Source organism: Pongo pygmaeus, chromosome 15, assembly GCF_028885625.2.
Source record: "Pongo pygmaeus isolate AG05252 chromosome 15, NHGRI_mPonPyg2-v2.0_pri, whole genome shotgun sequence".
NCBI lineage: Eukaryota > Metazoa > Chordata > Mammalia > Primates > Hominidae > Pongo > Pongo pygmaeus.
Genome location: NC_072388.2, coordinates 63,588,829 through 63,613,124, shown reverse-complemented (window position 1 = coordinate 63,613,124; position 24,296 = coordinate 63,588,829). Strand labels below are relative to the sequence as shown.

General features: G+C 54.6%; 1 protein-coding gene across 2 annotated transcripts in view; it reads left to right on the top strand.

Annotated features, from left to right (window-relative positions):
- SPTB (spectrin beta, erythrocytic) overlaps window positions 1-24,296 on the top strand; it is a 134,010-nt gene that overhangs the window by 99,907 nt on the left and 9,807 nt on the right. For both annotated transcript variants that reach the window (XM_054449862.2, XM_054449860.2), the window contains 12 exons: window positions 306-512; window positions 992-1,081; window positions 4,841-5,119; window positions 5,724-5,854; window positions 6,827-7,031; window positions 7,297-7,671; window positions 9,122-9,366; window positions 10,523-10,661; window positions 11,133-11,217; window positions 12,409-12,605; window positions 12,917-12,966; window positions 13,467-13,542. In XM_054449862.2, coding sequence (XP_054305837.2) covers window positions 306-512; window positions 992-1,081; window positions 4,841-5,119; window positions 5,724-5,854; window positions 6,827-7,031; window positions 7,297-7,671; window positions 9,122-9,366; window positions 10,523-10,661; window positions 11,133-11,217; window positions 12,409-12,605; window positions 12,917-12,966; window positions 13,467-13,542 — 2,079 coding nt within the window. The remainder of the gene's footprint in view (window positions 1-305; window positions 513-991; window positions 1,082-4,840; window positions 5,120-5,723; window positions 5,855-6,826; window positions 7,032-7,296; window positions 7,672-9,121; window positions 9,367-10,522; window positions 10,662-11,132; window positions 11,218-12,408; window positions 12,606-12,916; window positions 12,967-13,466; window positions 13,543-24,296) is intronic.

Genomic DNA, 24,296 nt, shown 5'->3' with positions numbered 1-24,296 from the left:
AAAGTAAGCACTCCTACTCTTCCTCTTAACTGGACTTGCTTTTATCTTGCAAAAGTGTCTCCTGGTTTCTAATCCTTCTCCAACCCCTTTTGCAGTGGGTAGGCCAGAGACCCAAAAGGATGCATGAGAAACAGAACAGGCACTCAGAGGAGGGAAAGATGACTGGGAGCATCCAAGGAGACTCCTTGGAGGAAGTTGAGCTCAAATTGGGCCTTAAAGGATGGGTGGGATGCAGATGAATGAAGAAGATGGAGGGGCTGTGCAGGTGCCAAGGCTGGTGCTGACACCGTCCCCTTGTGTCTCAGCGAGTGGAGGACCAAGTGAATGTGCGGAAAGAGGAGCTGGGGGAGCTGTTTGCCCAGGTGCATTCAATGGGAGAGGAGGGAGGAGACGCAGACTTGAGCATCGAGAAGCGGTTCCTGGACCTCCTGGAACCCCTGGGGAGAAGGAAGAAGCAGCTGGAATCATCCAGAGCCAAGCTGCAGATCAGCCGGGACTTAGAGGATGAGACGGTGCGTGGGCTACAGCTTCTCCTTACCCCTGAGGCTGAGCCACCAGCTGCCATCAGAGTAGCTGGCTGCCACCCAGAGCAATTTTTGGCAGCAGATGACTGGTCACCTCACCCCTTATCTCATAGGGTTATTGTGAGGATTACATTAAATGGAAAGCTCAAGCCAGTGCTTTTGTTGGGAATGCTCTGTTCACTTGCTAGTATTGCTCGGTGAAGAGCATGGACTTTGGGGTCAGACAGACTTGGGTTCGAGATCCAGCTACGTTACCTTCCCACTGTCTGACTAGGAGCAAGTTATTTGGAACCTCAGTTTAAAATCCCCAAATATTCTTATTTATAAAATGGGGGCAAAACCCTGATGGGGTGTTGGGAGGAACTGGGGAGACACTGCCAGCAAAGCTCTGCCCCACCCATGGTGAGCACTCGGGAAAGGTTGGCCGCGATTGTCATCAGTTCTCCCCTGCCTCCTGATCTCTGCAGCTCTGGGTGGAGGAGAGGCTGCCTCTGGCTCAGTCAGCCGACTATGGCACTAATCTGCAAACTGTGCAACTGTTCATGAAGAAGAACCAGGTGAGTCCTGCCTCACCTCACCAGCCCCACCCACCCCTCCTCACCCCCACCTGGCCCCACGGGGGTAGGCCCAGCCCTGACCTGCAAAAGGCTAGCAACAGCAGATTATTGTTCTTGTTGGTAGCTTTGAGGTCTCCAAACCGTATTGGTAATCTTATAGCAGAAAGAGCAGGTTTTTGTGATTACAGAGCAAATTCTGGGAGGATCACAGAGGAGGGAGGAATCCTGGTACTTGGGGATTCAGGGCCATTCAGCCTCCATCAGGCACAGGTGAGTGCAGGATCTCGGGGGCCTGGCCTGGAGGTTGATGTGCTTCAGTAGCTGTATATTCAGTGTATCCAGTGGTCTGCCTGAGAGGGCAGTAACTCCTGGTCTGTCTCCCACAACACTGCGTTGCCCCTCTTCCAGGGCTGAGCTTGGCGTGTGTGGTGTCCTTGGGGTAAGTAGGCCCCATTTCTCTCGACATATGAGGATACTTGTGGGGCTCAAATTCCATTAGGAAGCCACTAACTTTGGACTCTGAGCCCTTGGAGCAAACATCCCTTTGCTTTTTGGTGCTCGCTTAGCCTTGATTGGGAACTCCTGTGGCCCTGGTCAGGATCCTGGATGTGAGCAGATGCCAAGCACTCCCTCTTGGGTCAGGGCTGCAGTTGGAGCCTGAATCATGTAAGGAAGCCGGCTGTGTGGGGTCGCAGCGGCTAGGGGAATGACCATAGACCCTTCTTGGACAGAGAGACCCTCCCTCTGCATGCTCTCTGGGTCAGCAAGGAGAGCCCAGGAACTTAGATCCCAGATAAAAGTGACATGTCCCAGAGTGCCCGGTTAGTATTGCAGCTCCTTGAGGAAGGAAGGTCATGGCAGACAGCACTCCCTTCCCCCAAGTTGGCAGCAGCTGACATCTGCTCACATGACCATGTGAGCCCAGCAGCAGTGCAGAGGCCTAGATTATATTCAGAGAGGTTTCTTCAAAGCTGCCTTAGGCCCTTTGCTTCTGGTTGACACGATCTAGTCGCAGAGGCTCCAGAAGCCACACGCAGTGACCTGGGCTAGAAGATGATAGAAATCTAGCCTCAGTTAATGCCACAACCTTCAGCTAAAGGTGGAAGGCTGGTAGGACACGGTATCCTTGGGACCTCAGTTTCCTTAATTGTAAAATGAGCCAACTCTAGTCTTTCCAACACTAGGATTTTTGATTCTATGCAGCCTCTATAAGTGTTATTGTTCAAAGGTTTTTAACTCCCCTGGCTGGCAGTTGCTATTTCGGGAAAAGGGCAAGACAAATATGGATGGGGTTCCCCTAACCAAGAAGGGAAAGGCAGCCTCTTGGGAGAGCGTGACTGCCCTAATGAAGACTCTTTTAGGCTCACCTGGCTAAACCATAAATCCAATTTTATCATTTCCTCACTTAAAACCCTCTATTGCAATGGTTCTCAAACTCCAATATGCAACTCCTTTAACAAGCCCTCTGGGTGAGTTTACACAACTTAACCAGGTGAAACCCCCAGATCCACTGCATCAAGCTCTGGGGATAGAGCCTGATAATTTGCATTTCCAACAAGATCCTAGGTGATGCTGATGCTGCTGGTTCAGGACTCCACTTTGGGGACCACTGTTCCCGGGGCTATTCATTGCAATTAGAACAAATTCCGCAAGGTACTACATGAAGGGTTCTCACCCCTGGCTGTACACTCAAATCACCTAGGGAACTTTTAGACAGATGAATGCCCAGGCCTCACCTCACATCAGTTAGGATCTCTGGGCGTAGGCCCCTAGCTGCATCTATTTCCCTGGATTATTCAGTGGGCAATCAGGATTAAGAACCAGTCTTGCCTGATCTGGCCCCTGCCTGCTTCTGAATCTCAGCTCTTCTCACTTTGCCCTCCTTCACAGTATTCCAGCTCTTCTGGCCCTCTCTGTGTCCTCAGACGGTGCCAGCTCATGTCCACCCCAGAGTCTTTGCACTTGCTCAGTCCTCTTGCCAGGAACACTCACCCCTAGATCTCTGTGTGGTCGCCTCCCTCCTGTCATTCATGTCATGGTCAAGTGTCGTCTCCTCAGAGACACTCTCCCTCACTCCCTTAGCTAAAGTGGCTCCTGCCACATCACAGCAGACATTCTTCATCCTACTGTTGTCTTTTCCTCGTAGCCCCCAGGGAGGAAGGTCCAGCCTTTGTTTATTCATTTATTTGCATGTTTACCTTCTATTTCCTCTACCAGGTTGTAAGCTTTAGAGTGCAGGGATTTTCATTTCTCTTGTTTCTATATTGTCCCTATTACCTAGACCAGGGTCTGGTACATAGAAAAGAACTTAATACATAGTTGTTGAATGAATGAAGATAGGGAAGAAGACTTTAAATGTAAGTACCCTGCACAGATACTAGAAAGTAATTGCTTAAAAGAAAGAAATACCCTTTTAGGCCGGGCACACTGGTTCACACCCATAATCCCAGCACTATGGGAGGCCGAAGCGGGTGGATTGCCTGAGCCCAGGAGTTTGAGACCAGCCTGGGCAACATGGCAAAACCCCATCTCTACAAAAAATACAAAAAATTAGCCAGATATGGTAGTACATACCTGTAGTCCAAGCTACTTGGGAGGCTGAGGTGGGAGAATCATCTGAGCCTGGGAAGTTGAGGCTCAGTGAGCTGTGATTGTGCCACTGCACTCCAGCCTGGGTGACTAGAGTGAGACCCTATCTTAAAAAAAAGAAAGAAATTAATTTTTAGGGCACCATGCAGAGGTCATAAGACCTCAGAGTAAACAAGCAAATGGAGCTGAAAACATGGGTTGTTTGAATGCAACTGCAGAGACTACAGGAAATTGTAAAAATTGAGGTTCTGAGCATAAAGTGTAAAAATGCATTTCAGCAGGTTATGTGACTTGTTATTTTGTATATATTTTAAATGCTGGCCATCATTCTGCTGCTCATGTGGGCTGCTCATGCCCCTGCCTTCCAATTTTAAAGGCCACGGGAAAATTATATGGAGAGGGAAGAAACAGGTAGTGAGGTATATGGAGCTCAGGAGCCCACACTCCAGCAGCAGCTAGCCCAGTCTCTAGGACCCAGAAGACAAGTAGCACGTGTCAGGGCCTCCTGAAGAAAAAGGTGACCAGCCACCAGGGTGAGAGGAAGAGGCCATGTTCATGACCAAAGGCTCAAACAGGGACTAATGCAAAGCTCACAAAGGATTTGAGAAATAGAAGTAGGGAAAAACAAAAACAAAAGCTGAGACTGTAAGCAAGGGGCTGCTGTCACCTGTTCTTTTAGATGGAAGGCAAAAACTGTGCCCACCTGAGCTGCTGGGTTGGGCGGATCCTGCGTAAATGATCCTGCATAAATCCTGCCAAAGCTGTTAGAATAAGGTATCAAAAAGGCCATTTTTCTTTTCCTTCCAACACATACACCTAAGGAATCAAGCTCTGCTGAAGCATAGGAAGATAGGGGACAGTCAAGAGCACAGGCTTCCAGGTCAGGTGGAGCTGTGTTCAAATCCGGCTCTGCCACTGAGTGACTTCACTGCTGCATGCCGGTTTCCACATGCTTATCTCAGCAGGCCACCTGAGGGTGCAAGAATGGTGCACGTGAGGTGCTTAGCAGCCCGCAAGAGGTCATTGGTAGCTCTTACCGCCATCACCTGCTCTGCTCTAGCAACAGGGGGTGAGAGGGTCGAAGGGTGTCAGAGCTGTGCTGCCACTGCTGAAGCAGCCTCCCCCGCATGGTGGGAAGGCCCTGCCCCGAGCCCTTCCTTCTGGCCACAGACACTGCAGAATGAGATTCTGGGCCATACGCCGCGGGTTGAGGATGTGCTGCAGAGAGGGCAGCAGCTGGTGGAGGCGGCGGAGATCGACTGCCAGGACCTTGAGGAGCGCCTGGGGCACCTGCAGAGCTCCTGGGACAGGCTGCGGGAGGCAGCGGCCGGGAGGCTGCAGCGACTGAGGGACGCCAACGAGGCACAGCAGTACTACCTGGATGCGGACGAGGCCGAGGCCTGGATTGGCGAGCAGGAGCTCTACGTCATCTCCGATGAGATCCCCAAGGTCTGTTTGGGCAGGGGATAGCAGCCAGGGTGCGCAGGCAGAGAGGAAGAGTTGAGGCTGGCTGTCGGTGGAGAGCCTTGTGAGTCCAACTGTGTGAGGAGTGAGGCCAGGGGAGGGGCACAAGGAACCCACAGACTCCCTGCCCTCCCTTGGTGCCTCCTTGAACACACCCCTGCAGGGCACACACTGAAGCCAGGTGCCTCCTGTTTACCCACTTAGGTTTGCTCTAACCCAAGGGTTCTCTACTTTTCTTTACCATGGATTCTGTACTGGTGAACTGCTATGAAAGAGATGGGGTGAGAGGTGACAGGTGGGGGTCTCTCAAAGCTGAAATGATATAGGATGTTTTCATGGGGACAGGGGTTAGGGCACGAAAGGAAGGGTATATGTCAGATACGAATCAGGAGAGTCCAGAGAGGAAGCTAGGGCATGGGCATTGCTGGGAAATCAGAAAGGCAGGAAGGAAACGTGTGGCTATCCTGTGGGTGTCCCACAAGCCTGCTCCCCTCCTCCCTCGGGCACCTCCAGGAGCGGGAGCACAACTTGCCTAGGGAGGGATCATGGCCAGGCTGAGCTCTGGCGCTGACCGTCTGCTGCCCCCTAGGATGAAGAGGGCGCCATCGTGATGCTGAAGCGGCATTTGCGGCAGCAGCGCGCAGTGGAGGACTATGGCCGGAACATCAAGCAGCTGGCCAGCCGGGCCCAGGGCCTGCTGTCTGCAGGCCACCCTGAGGGGTGCGTGTGCCCCCTGGGGTGACTCGGTCAGGAGATGGGGATTGAGCCAGGGGCCCACCAGCCAATGTTCCTTCAGATTTAAGAGGAAAATGGAAACAGTTTTCCCATCAAATAGGGCTGGAGAAAATTGCTGCGGGACTAGTGATGGATCCAATTTCATTTTATGCATCAGTTTTGTGTGAGTCACTTCCAGCTGGGCCAACGAGGCCCTGGTTGGCAAAATGATCAGAGAAGAGGTTAGCAAAACTACCCTCTTGGTGACCTGAGAGCACCAATTTTCCAAAGGGTTACAATATGCTAAGGGACACTGAAGACGACTTTAGCTTTTATTTTTATGGTCCAGAAGGTCTCCAGGACTTCACAGTCTGGACAGAACCATGATGTAGGAGTGCAGGTGGAAACCTGTGCCCACCTGGGCTGCGAGGTTTTGTGGATCCTGCGTAAATGGAAGCCCACTGGGCCACAGACCACACACTGCCCCCAGCCATGGCCCTGTCCTCAGCTGCCATTAGGGTGCCCACCACTGTGGGTCCTCAGCAGCCACCCCAGACGTTTCCCTGGGAGCCACATTGTCTGGGCCCCTAGTACGTCTTTTCCCTCCCTGGAGGGCTGAGCAGAACTGTTGCTGCAGGAGCCCCACTCAGGTAGTGCTGCTCCCCCAGCCTCTCTGGAAGAACAATGGAGGCATTCCCCATTTGCACTTGTCCCTGTAAGCTTGCCAGAGTGAGGGGCACCATGGGAAGCACCCCTCCAGGAGAGAATTCCGGGACACAGTGTGTCATCCCCTGAGGCTAGGGTGTGGCCCCTTCTCTCCCCAGCTCTTCCCTGGCAAAGCCCCTGTCATTTCTCCAGAGCTTCACTCCCTACCTATCCCTGCCAGGGGGCTGTGGTCGGCATATGTTGGCTCCCCCGAGCCACTGCTCTGGGTTTGTGGCTGCTGTCTCTGAGGGCCTTCTTGGTTTTGAATTCCAGGGAACAGATCATCAGGCTTCAGGGGCAAGTGGACAAGCACTACGCAGGGCTGAAGGACGTGGCGGAAGAGCGCAAGCGCAAGCTGGAGAACATGTACCACCTGTTCCAGCTCAAGCGGGAGACTGACGACCTGGAGCAGTGGATTTCAGAAAAGGAGCTGGTGGCCTCTTCTCCGGAAATGGGGCAAGACTTTGACCACGTGACTGTGAGTAGCCACAGCTCCTGCTGTCTTTATCTTTCTCTAATGCGGTAGACGCAGCCAGCCGTCACTCAAGACACACAGAGTGCTGCATAGGATGTAACCTCCCCAGTGTGAGGCGGGACCGGCGGATGCAGGCCTGCCCTGGGGAAGGTGTGACAGCGCAGCTCCCGGAGCTGCAGTCGCTGCCTGGGAAAGTCTTTGGCTAAGCTGGTGACACTTGTAACCCCTGTGTCCCCCACAACCACATTTCTGTCTGCCCCATGCCTAGCTTCTGCGGGACAAGTTCCGGGACTTTGCCCGGGAGACCGGAGCGATTGGGCAGGAGCGGGTGGACAACGTGAATGCCTTCATCGAGCGACTCATCGACGCAGGCCACAGCGAGGCGGCTACCATCGCCGAGTGGAAGGACGGGCTGAACGAGATGTGGGCAGACCTGCTGGAGCTCATTGACACGCGCATGCAGCTGCTGGCCGCCTCCTATGACCTGCACCGCTACTTCTACACGGGTGCAGAGATCCTCGGCCTCATTGACGAGAAGCACCGCGAGCTGCCCGAGGACGTGGGGCTGGACGCCAGCACGGCCGAGTCCTTCCACCGGGTGCACACAGCCTTCGAGCGGGAGCTCCACCTGCTGGGTGTCCAGGTACCTTCAGCCCCCTGCCGCCCACCTGCTACCGATTTCCAGGAGCCCCGGGTGTCAGTCCCCACCTGGCTGTCAGCGGGGAAACCTCTAGGATGGGTGCCAGGAGGTTTTGCCTCCTTAGACAGCCAGGAGCTCAGGGCTGGGAGCAGTGGCTTTCAGATGTTCCTTAGCTTCAGAAGTCATTATTTAAACTGAATCCTCACAAAAGGCCAATGAATACAATACTGTACGGTGCAGTTTCTCCAGTTGTGCAGTATTATTAGTGAACACATGCACAGCACTTTTCTAGCACCAGGTGCTCTTCTGAGCAATGTATGTAGCCGCTGGACCCTCATGGCCGTCGTCTGAGGTAGCTACTAATATTCCCTGCACTTTGTAGATGAGAAAAGGGAGAGGTAGAAGACCCATAAGTTTCCCAGGAACATGTAGGTACGAAGTGGAGCCAGGGTTCAGACCCTGGCAGTCTAGCTATAGACTCCACATACTTAGCCACCGGGCACTTCAGCCTTTCCACATGGGAGCTGGAGAGCCCCCAAGTTCTACTGTTCAGACCCCTGCCCCATCACTGGAGTGCCCTCCGCAGATCCGTAGGGTCCCCCAGAGCTTGGTGTGATAGAAAGGGCAAATGCAAGGGGGCCCCTGTTGCTGAGGGCTCCCCCAGCTTCCAGTGCAGCAGGGAGAGGTAGGCTGGCTGTGCAATCCCAGGCCAGCCCAGCAGGGCTTGGGGACAGAACAACAGGGTAGGCTGGGCCCCTGGTTCATCCAAAAGGGGTCCTCTTAGGGATGTGTCCTCCAGCTGGAGTGGAGGGCCTGGTATGTGGCTGTTGCATTTGGGGATGCCAGGGCCCCTGAGATAGGTGTAGCCCCACTAAGGTCTTAGGAGTGAGGTTTCACTGTCCCCGGGACCAGCCTCAATCAGGGGATCTGGTGCAATCGCTTCCTTGGAGAGGCAGCACACAGAGTGGTTAAGAACAGGGATTCAGGAGCACGGTGCAAATCCCACCTGTGCCCCTTTACTAGTGTGAAGGACCCTGGACCAGTTACTTAGTTTCCCTGTGCCTCGTTTTCCCCATCTCAGAAACAGCAATAGTAATAGTACCTCCTTCATGGGTTTGTTGGAAAGACGAAGAGAGTTCATCAATAGAAAGTGTTTAGAACAGTGCCTGGTATGTAGTTCCTCTCATTAGTGTATTGTTGAGGAGATCAAAGGGCATGGATTTCCTCTCACTCCCAAACCTTCACAAAGTTCAAGAGGTATCTTGGGTAGGCAGAGGTGTCAAAGCAAGGAGCCTTCTCCTACAGCACCCCCTGGGTGGAGGCTGAAGATCCTACCTTCCAGCAGTGCCCTGGGCAGGGAGGCCAGGAGGAGGTAGCTGCCCTTCCAGTCCTAGGCCCACAGCACCTAGGGAGCAATGTCCAGGGAACAATGTCTGATTTTACCTGACCACAGGTGCAGCAGTTCCAGGACGTGGCCACCCGTCTGCAGACAGCATATGCTGGGGAGAAGGCAGAGGCCATCCAGAACAAGGAGCAGGAGGTGTCTGCCGCGTGGCAGGCGCTACTCGATGCCTGTGCCGGGCGCCGGACCCAGCTAGTGGACACGGCGGATAAATTCCGCTTCTTCAGCATGGCCCGTGACCTCCTCTCCTGGATGGAGAGTATCATCCGGCAGATCGAGACCCAGGAGAGGCCCAGGTGAGGGGAGTGTCCTCAAGGCAGAGGCAGCTTCTCTCCAGGCCAGAGGAGCCCGGCCAACCAGCGTGCTGCACTGTGGCTCCTCTGTGAAGGGACAGTCCTGGACTATCGGTCCATGAAAATCCCTGGGGGACACTTGAGGCCTGAGGCTGGATCCAGGCAGAAATGGCCTGGCTCAGCTTCCACTGGGAGGACCAATCGCTGCAGAGTCAGGAGAGTCCTGAGTGTAGAGAGAAAGAGACATCTGTCATTCAGGTTCTCTGATGGGAACAGTGACCATTGTTGTCAGTGAAAATAAGCAACTCACATGTCCAAAGCTGGGCAGGTCTAAGACTGCGCATTCTTCTCCCAGCCCTGGGATGTGAGGGGGCCCTTCCCCCAAAACTCAGGAAGAAGCTCATTGTCCATGAGAGGAGGAGTCAGGCATGTGGGCAGTGAGAGTCCCTGCAGAGATCAGACCACTCTGCCCAGTCTGTGTCACTTCATCAGTTATTGCTGATCCATCTCCATCCTATTGCCCCTAGGGTGTCTGTCCTGATGATCTTACTTTTAACATCCTTATGGAGATATAATTCACATACCACACTTCATCCATTTAGGGTGTATCATTCAATGGGTTTTAATATATTCGCTGTTACACAGCTATCCCCACAATCTAAGGTTAGAAGATTTTCATCACTCCACCCCTATTAGCAGTCACGATACCCCTCTCTTCCCAGTCCCTGGAAACCACTACTCGACTTTCTGTCTCTCTAGATTTGCCTGTTCTGGACATTTCATATAAATGGAATCATACAGTGTGTGGTCTTTTGTGACTGGCTTCTTTCCCTTAGTATAATGTTTTCAAGATGCATCCCTATTGTAGCATCAATCAGTACCCCATTCCTTTTTATTGCCCAATAATATTCCCAGGCTTCTTTGGGGATTTCTGTACCCACTGCCCATGCTCTGGCCACTGAGCAATGGAAGAGACCAGGGCATCTGTGTTCCTGCTGGGGCTGGGCTGGCGGAGGACCCCCTGGCTGGCCAGAGAGAGAGAGGAGGGAGCAGGGTCAGACTCCCACAGGAAGGGGGAGGTGGGCCCCTCTGGTTGGGACACAGAGGCAGGCCAGAGTGACCCAGAGTTCCCTTCTTCCCTTGTCCTCCTATGCCCCAGGGATGTCTCTTCTGTGGAACTGCTCATGAAGTATCACCAGGGTATCAATGCAGAGATTGAAACCCGGAGCAAGAACTTCAGTGCCTGCCTGGAGCTTGGCGAGTCCCTGCTGCAGCGGCAGCACCAGGCTTCAGAGGAGGTGAGGGGATTGCAAGGATGGAAGCGAGCCCTTCCATCTCCGTCCCCACTGTGCCAGCCAGGCAGCCTCCTGGGAGGGAGATGAGAGCTGCAGCTTTTCTGAGGAGCTTGTCTTGCTCTCACTTATGGAGATCGGGGCTACACACAGGCCCGGGGTTTGGAGCCCCAGCAAGCGCACTCCCAGCCTTAAGGAGCTGGCCACTCAGTAAAGGAGAGCAGGCTCATAACCTGCCTAACACCCACAGGTGCACACACTTTGGAGTTGGTGACCTCCTTTAATAGGAGAGGCGCATGGGCCTCAGAGAGGTTAAATAACTTGCCCCAGGCCACACAGCTGGCAAGTAGTTGGGCCAAGACTTAAAGCCAGGACTGTAGGACCAAACCTGGCATTCTTTGCAGGATCCATCTGCGCACTGCCTCAGATGGGGAAGGGTGAGCCAAGCCTGAGCTTTTATCCCTTTCCTCCCCATAGATCCGTGAGAAACTGCAGCAGGTGATGTCCAGGAGGAAAGAGATGAATGAGAAGTGGGAGGCCCGCTGGGAGCGGCTCCGCATGTGTGAGTACAGCCCTGGAGCCAGGGCCCAGGGGCAGGAGTACCCCCGTGGGAGTAGGGGAATGGGGAGGTGCCACAATGGGTGGATTTTCACTACTGCCTAGAGAAGAGCCCCCCACAGCACTGCTCTTCAGCAAAGCTCTGGGGCCAGGGGCCTCAGCGGTCCAGGCAGAAGGCCAGAGTGGACACGCTGCTGGAAGCCTCACTCTAACCAGCCAGCGTGCCCCTACTCCCTGCCCATCCTCTACCCCTCTTGCCCCCAGCCTCATTCCCGGGCTGGTATGCCTGCAGAGCTATGGCCTGGGGAAGGGGCTGGGGGCCTCGGGGAGGGGCTGGGGGCCTGGGGGAGGGGTTGATCGGGGGAGGGGTTGGGGGTCTGGGGGAGGGGTTGGGGGTCTGGGGGAGGGGTTGAGGTAAGGCTGTTATGAATCCCAGACATTCCTCATGAGGAATGTCAAGCACAAAACGGGCTCTTCCTCCTTCAGCTGGGTGCTGATGAGAGGTAGGGAAAAGCCACCACTCAGGGAGGAGCTATGAGCCTCCTGAAGGGCCAACTGGTCCCCTGGCCACTCATCCAGCATCATGTGAGACAGCCAAGGGCTGGGAAGAATGTTCAAGGCAGAAGACTCCTTCTCAGAGACATCTAAAATACATTTTGTTTTCAAAATAGAGTTCTAATTAGTGAAAAATATAGTTTAAAAAATATAACTATTGGGCCAGGCATGGTAGGTGACATCTATAATCCCAGCACTTTGGGAGGCCAAGGCAGGAGGACTGCTTGAGCTCAGGAGTTTGAGACCAGCCTGGGCAACATAGGGAGACCCTATCTACAACAACAACAAAAATTAGCTGGGCATGGTGGTGCACACCTATAGTCCCAGCCCCATGGGAGGCTGAGATGGGAGGATCACTTGAACCCAGGAGGCTGAGGCTGCCATGAGCCACAATCACGTCACTGCACTCCAGCCTGGGTGACAGATTGAAGCCCTCCCTCTAAAAAAATATAACTATTGTGAAGATGGGTTAGGGGCCCAGTGTGGAATGGGGTGGCTGCGGGCAGCAAGGGTATCCATGTGGCCTAGGGACACCTATTCAGGCCACCTGCCTGACCACTGGCCCCAATCAGGAGTGAACGATTGGGTGCTAACAGGCCCTGGGCCTTGTGGGGGGTCTGTGTCCTGTTCCCCCTGGCAGTGCTGGAGGTGTGCCAGTTCTCGAGGGATGCCTCTGTGGCCGAGGCGTGGCTGATTGCCCAGGAGCCCTACCTGGCCAGCGGGGACTTTGGACACACAGTGGACAGTGTGGAGAAGCTCATCAAGAGGCATGAGGCTTTTGAGAAGTCCACGGCCAGCTGGGCAGAGCGCTTTGCTGCCCTGGAGAAGCCCACCACGGTGAGCAGGGAACAGTGCTGGGAGGCTCAGGAGGGTGGCAGCTGTGCCCCCAGGGGTCTCATGTCAAGAACTCCAGGCCAGTTGTTAGGTACTTAGAATGGTGTGACAGGCTTGGCCAGCAGGGACAATGGGAAGGAAAGACAAGTAGCAGGAAGTACTGACCTCCGAATGCAAAAGACAGAAGGGGCTGACTCTAGAAGGAACAAGTGCCAGGGCGTGTGGGGGTGCAGGGCTACGTCCAGAGGGAGATCATCTGAGAACACAACTCGCCTCTGTGGCTGCTCTGACCCCTGGGCCTTCTCCTCCTCTAGCTTGAGCTGAAAGAACGCCAGATTGCAGAGAGACCCGCAGAGGAGACTGGGTGAGTGGTGGCTGTGTGTCCAGGGAGCTGAATGCTCTGCCAACTGGGAGTAGGGGGTGCCTTTCATCAGAAACCTGACATTGGGACCAGTTGCATTTGACCTCTCACACTGGGCACCCTTGTCAGGAAGGCCCAGAGTGCCTGAGCATGAGGGCAGAGGAGCTTTTGCTTCCCCAGTCACGGGCGGGCTGAAGGCCTGGTGCGGGAGGAGGGGGCTGGGAGCAGTGGCTGCCAGGCAAGGCCCCGCCTCGGAGCCACCTGAACACGGGCCCCACAGGCCATTCTGCCTGGAACCTGGCTCCCTTCTGAAGAATCTGCCTTGGCTTTTCCGAAGAAGTCTCTGGGCGGCTCCTTGCCGAGCACCATCCAGGCTGCCGGCTGACTGGAGGGGGAGCTATTTGGTGCTACTCCCTGTGGGCGCGGGTGAAAAGCCAGGCCTCGCAGGAGGCACTGGCCTCAGAGGGGTGCTTGTTTCTAAAGAGAGACTGTGCCTTCCTTAGGCCTCAAGAGGAGGAAGGCGAGACAGCAGGAGAGGCTCCGGTTTCCCACCATGCGGCTACCGAGAGAACGTCCCCGGTCAGTCTCTGGTCTCGTTTGTCTAGTTCCTGGGAGTCACTGCAGCCAGAGCCCTCTCACCCCTACTAGAGCCCAGGCGAAGGCGAGATGAGCTGGCGCAGCCCCGCCCTCCATCCTCCCCACATCCCTGCAGCCACCTCCCAGCAGAGCAGGCTACGTCCTCATTGAGGTGTTCTTCATGAGAGCACTAGCCTTCTCCACTCCTCCCCTCAGCGCAGAGGAAACAGGCCAGCCCAGTGACATGACGTTATTAGTTTTGTTTTATCTAATCTAATAAATTTTATTGTATAAATATATCACCATTTACATGAGGGGAAACACTAGCCAGAGATGATTAGTGCATTTCTGTACACTGTCCTTTTCCCCATTTTCCAACTCCTTCCTCTAGGCAGTACTCATCCCCTGCACCCACACCTACACATATGCACACACCCACACACACATGCATGCACACACAAATACCCACATGCACACACACCACACACCCCATATATACATACACCTCACGCACAACCACACACCCACATACACACTCATACACACAAATACACATACAAACACACCACACCCACCCACATGCACCCACACCACATCCCCATACACGCATCCACACACCCACACACACATACTCATAAACACACACCACACCCCCATACACACACACCTCACACACACCCACACACACACATACACACTCAGACACATACGCACACACACCACACCCCACACACACCACACCCCACACGCATCCACACACTCACACCGACACACACGTACACACTCATACGCACACCACACCCCCACACACCCACATGCACACACCACAACCTCCCCACACACAGACACACACACACACACACACTCGCACACACACCACACCCCCCACACACCACACCCCCACACACACACCCACACTCACACACACGTACAGCAACTACTCGGCTGTCCCATCCCACCTGCCCCACTGCAGGCATCTTCGGTGGTGAAATGGGGGTGCCCATCCATGTAGGCGATTCTTTCCCCCTATGCAGAGCCCTCTCCTCTTTCCACCGACCTGGCCTGAGGCCTGTGGGTCAGCGAGTCTGGATATGGAGCTGGTTCTGGGACAAGAACAGACTTGAAGGAAGCCTGCAAAATTGAGGAGAATCCCAGGGCTTTGAGTAACAGAGGTCAGCCCCCCAACCTGTAGGAAAGGAGGATGAACCAGAGGCCTGGCTCAAGGGACAGGGAGAGCCCAAGACAGCAGCTGCCAGAGGCTCAGGGCATGCACCTCAGGACCTTACCTGGAGCAGGCCCCTTAAGACCCCGTGGGGTCAGTGCAGGGAGCCTGGGAGGCTGTCACCCAGGCTTAGGGAACTGCTCTGGGGAGCAGCTGACTGAGAAGAAAGCAAGAATTCAGCACATGGCTTGCATGACTTCCCCCTGCATGTCCCCGCTGTGGCAGGCTGCACTGGGGGTCAAGGGAGCCACAGATCCTTCCTGCAGCCCACTTCTCCAGGTGTCCCGTGAGCCCGCCTGAACCTGGGGGTGAGGTTAGGAAGACTGGCATTCCAGATGGAAGTTTCTGGTACACCAGTCACCCCCAGAAACATGTACAGATAGTGAGGCCTCCCTTTTTCAGCCCCTCTCACCCTCTGAGAGAGACAGATGCCCTCCCCGCCCCCCCCACCCGCCACATGCGCGCGCACGCACACACACCCACACACACACCCACACACCCACACACACACCCACACACGCACACACACACCCCTCTGTGGCCTCCAGTCTGGCCAGAGGCCTCCCTTTCCTAGCTGCACCAGCCCACCATGCCCAGCAGAGGGCACTGCTGGACTCCTGCTGAAGGGTCTCTCCCAGAAGTTCCCTCCGAAGCTCCCGTCGTCGCATGTGGGGTCGCCTCCCTGTCTGTGGTGGACTGTGTCCCAGCCCCTTTTTCCCAACAACAGCCCCTGCCAGAAGGAGAGCAAACTCTGGGGGCCCGGCACAGACTGCAGACACGGGCTGGGGCCATCCCTGCACCCTGCACCCTGCGCCCTGCCCCCGCCTGCTTCTGCCGTGCGTCCCTGTGTGTCTGCATGTGGCGGTGTCCTGGTGTGCGGGCTCCTCTGTGAGCACCAGAGCGACTCCATCCATTGTCTGTGTCGTGTGTGTCTGTGCAAATGTAATTACTTGTGCATCAGAGCCGCCTCCAGCCAACACCTGAATGTCACTGGGTTGGGGGGAATAAAATCTGTTTGCACCTGATGATCTCTTTGGGGGAAGAAGTGAGCCCACATTTGAGACCCTTTCCGGAGAGCCAGCCACTCCAGCAGATGGGAAGACTGGCCTGTGCCCGGTACCAGAAAGAAACCAGATGGTGACTCAAATGAACACCAGACCCAAGGCCTCGCGCACAGATTTCCTGCTGCTGCTCCCTTCTGAGCCTTTTGTTAAGTTCTCATGGGGATCCACAAACCTCAGAGGGAGGGCCTAATACCCCATCCGCCTTCGATGCAAGAAAGAGGACAGAGCCTGTCGGGAAAGCCCAACCTGGCTCTAGAAGGCTCCTCGCAAGCCCAGCGGCTGGTGCCTCCAGCCTGCCTGGGACTACCCCTTCACAGAACCGCAGGCCTTTCCCAAGGAGGGATGGCCAATGGCTGCGCCTCCCCTCTGGGATAGTCCTGGGGGACGGTGGCTCTCCTGCTGGTCCTCTGTGTGTGGTCTGGTGTCGGTGCCCTACAGAATAGATCCATGCAGTGTTGCTTCATGTACAACCCCTCACTGTGCATGTCGGCTTCCTGCTGGGGGGAACTGATGGGAGTGGACCAGGCACCCCTGCTCCTGTCTGGACAGCTGCACACCACAGGGCGGCACCCCACCCCAGTCCTCCCCTTCCCTGCGTGTGTGTGCACGTGGTGACTGGAGCTGCCATCCCACACATCAGCCTCTTAAGCACATCACTGCACGGTCCCACCGCCTTCCCTCACCTCTTGCCTTTTCACATTAGAGCACGTTCTGGTAAAGGCCAATCCATTCATACAGGTAAGTGCATGGGAGGCCAGGCAGAAGAAACAAGACCTCACTCACAAAAGACAAAACTGCTGGAGGGGAAGTCAGGACATCTGGGTTCTAGTCCTCAATTCTATTGGAAACTTCCCGCATGATTTTAGATAAAAACCACCTAATCCCCTGAGTCTCCACACTCTTATAAAGCCTTCTCTGGAGAATTACCGAAAGTCTGGAACATTCCTGTATGTCAGCAATTTAGCAAATTACAGGGAGGGGCTGGGAGAGGTGGTTTTCACCACTTTCCTCTTGCCTGGTGCTTAGTGCTATGGTACCTGGTTGGTCTCAGGTACCCACTGGTGTGAGACAGGAGATGGGAAAGAAGTAGTAAAGGTCTGGGGTGTTTGCCTTTGTCCCTGTGGGGTACTAGAGGTGGGGCTGCACCTCTGTTACGGTAAGGATAGTGCCCTGAAGGAGGCCCAGGTCTGCAAGGGAGCCCTCGGCAGTGGGCAGGCAGACCTGCTCCAGACTAAGCGTCTCCGCTTCACCTGGGGCTGTGGCCCTGGGAAGGACTTGGGGGTCCTGCTGAACATCCCCCACCTCCCAGGCTCTGGGTGCCTCAGAAGCCCCAGTATAACATGTGTGGTGAGAGGCTGTTTTCTCCTGGGAGAGAAGGAAGCAGATTGCATGGAGAAGAAATGGTATTGATGATGCTGCAAGTGCCCCCAGGCTAAAGGTCCCCAGTGCACAGCCCTGCGCATCTTCCTGTCCACTGTGCCTGAATCTGGTTTTGGGAAGTGAAGTGTGAACTTCTCTGAGAACTCCCTCAGCAGGGCTGCGGTGATGCCATGTGTGACGTCCCTGAAAGGGATTGGTGCTCCTAATTGCCTTTGCTAGGGCTCACTGTGTGGGATAAACATACCCTGCCTGCCTCCAAGCCCCAAGGCTAGATCCAGGCTGTAGTGCAGAGGGGACCCTGGGATGCCAGGTCACTCCAGAAAGCAGCTGCTGGGTGCCCCTCGTTATCAGCCTTCTCGTCAGGAAGCCAGGGAAAGCTCTCTTCCCCAAGGGCAGCTCACAGATGCCTTTCTTGCGCGTAGACTTCCAGCACTGCCTGTGCAGCCAGCAGCCCTGGAGAAAGGGACTGAGCATCTCGCTAGGGCTGAACATGGGAGCTGAGACTCCTAGGTCCCTTGCCTCTCCATTTCCATAGGATTAAAGGTTTATGTGGCTTCAGGGAAGTAGCCAGCACTTACGAACATGAGGGGCTGAGCAGGCACTGGACTTGCAGCCAAGACCACCTCTTGGCCGGTGTCTGGCTGGCTCCAGCTGCTGCTGCCCCTTGGCAACCTGAGCACCTCCCCCAGCAGCAGCCTCCCTGGCAGGCAGCCAGGAGCTTTAATCAGCAGCCAGTGGTGGGGCTCTGACATCCTTGGATGGAAGAGATGTGGGTGTGGAGACAGCAGCTGTGTTTCTTCTCGCCCGAACAAGCTCTCCCAGTCTTTCCTTCTCCTCCTGCTACTCTTTCAGACATTTTGCAGCAAATGCAAATCCTATGTTTGTTGGTAATAGGCAGACCCAGCTGGAAACAACGTCAGTTTTCCCTAAAACCTGGGCGTGTTCCTGTCTACCCAGTATGCCTGAGTCAGTGTGGCAGGAGTGTGTCTGCCTATACTCTGGCACTGCGCCTGGCTCCCTGGAGAAACCTGCTGTAGGCTCTTTCTGGACACCTGCCCGCTCCTGGGCATGTCCCTTTCTCCTTGCTGTGGTCAGATTTAATATTCCTGGCCCCTCTGCTCTGACGACTCTTCCTAAGTTCTTCCTTTCAAGCTGTGTTTCAGAACATCCTAGATACTGATGGCCTCAGGATGAGACTCAGTTAACATTGGAGGCGTCTCAGAAATGGGTTTGAAGCGGACGATGTGACCACTGGATGGCAGATCTGGATGGGGGAGTCAGTGTCTTCTAACTCTCTCTCATCTTTCAAATGCTGAGTGGCTGGCTCAGGGCCACTGAGTGACTAAGCAGCCAGCAGCTCCTTCAGGGCAGGGACCTGAACAGGCCACGCAGGTGGTAGGCGTGGTGAAGGCAGCTCCCGAGGAAGCCTCATTCTCTTCTCATGCCCTGGTGACAGTGGACCAGGTTTCTCCTCCCCTGCACACTGCCATTCCCCTTCTCCTCCATTCACTTTACCAGGTGCCCTTCTGCCCTGCATCCCCTCCTGTCATCTTGGCCAGGCCCCCCAGTTGCCATCTCAGACAGCTGGACTCTGGGGTGCAGTGTTGCACTGGACTGCTCCCCTACCCCACTTCTCATAAGAGCCTTTCCCCATCCCTTGCCCTGCAATCCAGGGGACTCCTCACCATGTATCCCAGCCTCAGCTCCCCACCTTGGCTCTTTCCCCCTGTTCAGCAACAGCTTCTGCTTTCTCCTTTAAGGCATCTGTCTCTGCCCACCTTCAGTTGCCATCTCTTCATCTCTTTGGCTGCCCTCAGCTCAACAAACCATTTCTTTTTCTTCTCTTGCAAACAACTGTCTTCTGAACAGCCTTTCCAACCCACCCAGTGACAGCCCTTCTCACCCAAAGGACAAGAGCTGAGATATCAGACATCGGGCGAGGGCAACACTTCTTGGCTGCCAGAGCCACTTCTTGGCTACTGGCTCCCCACACCCCACAGTCACCAGCACTCTTTGGTTGCCTAAGGCATCTAGCAGGGGGTCTTGTTTGACCCCAAGCCCCTCTTCCAGCTCTGGCATGATTATGCTGCCTCCGTCAATCAGCCATGTGTTTTGCATAAGCCAGGATCATCTCATTTAGACTGTGAACCCCATCAGACAGGTGCTTTCCTCTGGAGTGAGGATACAGGTCTCCCCTCTTGCAGGAGAATTAGTAAGAACACAGAGTTTGGTGCCAGACAGACCTGCGTCCTCAACATTCCTCACTAATGTGTGACTATGGACAGGTCACTCATTCTGTATGACCCCCAGTTTCCCTCATTTGTAACACAGGTATAATAACAGTACCTGCCTTGCAGAGAGGCTGGGATGATTGGAAGAGACAATGTAGGTAGAGCAGCTGGCACCGAGTAGGTGATCATTTAAGTCCCTTCATTTTTCTCCATCCCCCACCTCAGTCCTTCATCTCTTAAAAGCAGCATACTCCATGTGAATTCTAACATGACTTCAGTCGTGGCACGATGCATCCCGTTGCTGCAGTCAGTCTGTTTCTGGGGTGCATCCTCAGGCCCTGGTTCTCACTGGCATTACCTTTAGAGAGAAGACCTTGTCGTCTGTGTTCTTTGCTTGTAAATGCATCCGGGTTCGCTGAGCATCTTCAGAACCTCTGAAACACCCTGTGGTCCCGAGCCAGGCTGTGTTTCTCCTGGGAGCCTGAGGAGTTTGTCGTCTGTGTGCAGTCCCCTGCGCCACCTGCTGGTTGAGCCTGGACATACACCTTCACCTCCTTTGGCCCGGAGAAGACATTTACCCACCTGCCCATGTCCCTGGCCTGTTTTGCACATCCTCTGTGAAGACCCCGACCCCTGCCTCCCCCACCCAAGCCAGTTTCCTAGCAAGGCAGGACCCTAAAAAGTCAAGCTTACACAGACTCCTGCTTGACTTTGCAAGACTGCAAAGACCCAGAGATGGCCATCCCCCACCCATTGGGAGCCTGTGGCCTCTCCCTGGTGGTTTGACTACAATCCTGTGAGACCCCAAAAGGGCTGTGCCCTCTTCTCCACTGATCCCTGTCAACCAGCAACCAATGCTGCTTGTCCCCTGCCCTCCTCTGATGTCATGATCCCACAGCCAGTACACACAGCTCCTCAGACACCTCCCCCTGCCTCTTCCCCAAACCAGAGGACTAAAGGCAGTGCCTTCCCTTATTCGGCCCACTCTCCAATTCTCCTTCACCTCCACTTATGGTCTAGACTCCCTTGCTGCCCCCAGCTGGACACTCAGAATTTCTTCCAAGCAGCAGGACTCTCTTCCTTCAGAGTGTCCCCTGCCCCGGTGGGTGGCAGCCCTCTGGTACAGGTGGAATCTGCATCTTCCTGATGACCTGAGGACTTCAGCAGCAGCCCCTGCCTTACAGCACAGAGGTGGAAGAGAATCTCAGATCAGCTCCTCCATATGTGGCACCTTGGGGCAGAACCTGCCGGTCCCTTAGTCACACCTCAGCCACATGAGTAGCCAGCATCGCCCCTCCTGGTGCTCTCTGTCCATAGATCTCGCCTCCTGTCAGGTAAGGCCGTCCTCACCTCAGACCATGGCCTGCTTACGGGGGGCAGCCTCACCTCATCCCCTCTTATTAGCCTTGAGGCTCAGGGGAGGTGGGTCCTCCTGCCAAACCATGCTGCTAGCCTGACCCAGGGCCCACAGTTGGCATGGGTGGATGGTTCAGCTGGTGAGCTGGGAGGTCCTTGATGGATCTGGCCTAGAAAGAGGCGGGACTGATCCAACAGGACCACAGGCCTCCCACTGAAGGTTCGCAGCCAGGGGGTCATGGGTGGGTCCCTGCCCAGCTACTTGGCTCCCTGCCTCCCTGCCTTCCCACACCACCTGCAGTGCCCTTTCCAATTTGAGAGGCATTGTGTGGATAGGAAGCAGGGCCATGGATTCTTGTCCCAGCTCTGCTACTAACTTGCTGCGTGCTCTGATTTCGGCCTGTCACTGAGCTTTTCCGGAACCCAGTTTTCCCATCTGAGATAGGAGGTGCTGAGTCCCATGACCCCAAGGCCCCTTTCCAACTCTAGAATTCTGAGAATCTCTTTTCTCACATCAGCTTCATCTACCCCATCTCCAGCCTCCCCCACCCCCTTTCCTGATAAGGGCCCCATAGTTGATTCTACCTACATACCCCTCCCAGAGGCATGGCTAGAAATAAAAGGCCCCAGAGAAATTCCTTATCTCTTATGAATTGCAAAAGATCTTTACATACACATACACACTCACATGCTTGCAGGGCTGTGTCAGGCTCCCACACCCCTCCTCCCCCGTGAGCAAGGAGCCTGCCAGCAGCATCTGGCCATCCCTCCAGCCTGCTCTCTGCTGTTTGTGCACTTTCCCTGGGCAGATGGGAACCCCAAGAGTAACTTTTTAAAAAATGGTTCTGCTTCAGAAAAGGATTTGACCTCTTGGATATATATCTAGACACAATCTTCCTCAAGGTCTTTTCTTGACAAAGTTGTGAGCTCTTTGTAAAATCCGCTTGTGAATTACCAGAGCCCTCCACTCAGCAGCACGCTGTTGTCTTTGGCCGGACCTGGGGACCTCTGCCTTTGGCTTCTGGGGCCCCTCCACCTCAGTGCCCCTCCACCTCAGTGCCCCACTCCAAGCATTGAGGCAGGGCCTCAGGCTGCTTCTGCACTGCCCTAAAGGGGTGGGGCCTCAGGCCCTCCTGCACTGCTTACCTGTTCACATGGCTTCCCCCTTCCTGTCTCAAGCCTCAGAATGTTCCAACTGAAAATGGCCGAGAAAGGAGGGGCTGAGGCCTTGCCTGCCAATGGCTGAGATTCCTCTTCCCCATTTCTCAGTCGTGAGCATCCGCTACTCCAGGAACAAGAGGGTTTTTGAGATCCTTACACTAGCCCCACAGGACACTGGCCACAATAATTGCTCAGCAAAGCCCCAGGGAGGCAGGGGTGGATAGGGAGGGGTGAAGGATCATAAGAAAGCCAACATTTACAGACATGACCTCACTTTAAAAGGCTGCAAACCACCTGTGAAGTAGGTCATGGGCTCACTCCCACTAACTGAGTCAGGAAGGTTCTCTCCCTTCCCCCAAATGGAATTCCAGGGACTCTCACTCCAGGCCTGTCTGACCCAACACCTGGGAAGGGGTGGGCTTCTCAGGAGGCCCTCTGCTGTTGGTCCCAGATGGGAAAGCAGGAAGAGGGCTAAGGGAAGGGGCCAGCTCCATCTGAGAGCTCATCGGTGTCTCTGCTCACAGGGCCTTCTAGAAATCCCTGTCCTCCTTATTCCCTCACTCCAGCTCCTCTTGGTTCCTCCTCCTTGTCCCCCTCCAGGGAGTTGGCCAGCCTCCTGGGAGCTGAGGAGGGGAAGAAAGGATTGTTCCCAAAGCCCCTTCCCCCTCTCCTGTACCCACCTTCATTACACCCCACCTTTCTCACCTGTGTCCGCTCCCCCCTCCCAGAGAGGAAGGGAAGCCCTGCCAAAGCCCAGTGTCATCTCTCACCCTCATCCTTGGCCTTGGCCTTCAGGGTGGAGGGGACAAGATGCATTTTAAATTGTCTCTACAGGAGCAGTCAGGAACGCCAAAGAAATCTTCACATACATTGGAAAACGCCCATTTTCCAAAGCCAACCTGTGACCTGGCCATATAATTTTTGATCGCACTGGCATAGCCTCTGAATGTCCCTGCCAAGGAATGTGGGCCAGGCACCCATTAAGAGGAAGCAGAAGAAAGGTGGGATTAAGTTGGGAGTCAGTCCTGGCAAAATCCATCTCTATTTTCAGAGGACAGTCTTCTAAAGGAAGGAAAATGGAATGGAAGTATAGGAAGAAAATGTAGACACAGAGGTATCTAGTAAAACCAATCCCAGGAGAGCAGAGGCTGGGTAAGAGGGGCAAACACGGCTGAGAGGGTCTGGCAAGCTTCCCTCCCTATATCTGCCATGGCTGCTTCTCTGAGACCCAAGGGCAGGGAGAGCACTGATGGTAGCAGGAGCAGCAGTGCAGTCCATGTTCCCTCCTCTGGAACCTACTCCCGCCCCTCTTGGAGGAAAAGCAGGCCCTCCCCAGATGTATACCCAAGTCAGAGCGCAGGATCCACAGAAAGACCCCAAGCCCAGGCTTCCAGTCCCATCTCTGCCTCTCCTGCTCTTCCTCCCTACTACGGTGATCCAGGCAGGGCTTTGGGGCCTCCAGATCCTCGTGGCCAATGCTGGCTCATTGCAGACACTCTAGGGTCCAAAGGCTGCCAGATGCATAGAGAGAAGAGTGGCCTGGCCACAACCCTCAGGGGCACTAAGGTGGGAAAAGATGAACACCATAAAGATGGGATAAAAGCTCAGGTCTGTCCATTTTGGGAGTGCATGCTCCAAACTGCCTCCTACACCTATCAGCTTTGTTGTCACCGGGAAATGTAGAGTCCTCAATTCTTAGTCTTACTTGGGAGAATTCGGCCAAGAGACCAAGTAGTAATGTAAGCAAAAGGTTTACTGAAGGAAAATAAAGAGCAGGGATTGTATTTATTTATTTATTTATTTTGTGACAGAGTCTCACTCTGTCTCCCAGGCTGGAGTGCAGTGGTGCGATCTCGGCTCACTGCAACCTCCAATCCACCTCCCGGGTCCAAGCGATTCTCCTGCCTCAGCCTTTCAAGTAGCTGGGACTACAGGCATGTGCCACCACGCCCAGCTAATTTTTTGTATTTTTAGTAGAGACGGGGTTTCACTGTGTTAGGCAGGATGATCTCGATCTCCTGACTTCATGATCCATCTGCCTCGGCCTCCCAAAGTGTTAGGATTACAGGTGTGAGCCACCGCGCCTGGCCTGGGAGTTTATTGAAGTAGACTCCAAGAGAGGAGCTAGCAGGTCTGCCTGGGAAGCAGCAGTATTCACAGCAAGAGTGAGGTAGCAGCAGAGACAGTACACTCTGAAAGATGAGGCAGAGCAGGCTGCTCGAAAGATGAGCCAGCAGCTAGAGAGTTCTGCCTTGCGGTTTTTATTAGGTCACACTCTCTTTAAGTTCCTGCCTCTGTCTCAAGTCTCCACCTTTGTCTAATTTCCTGCCTCTATCTTATGTC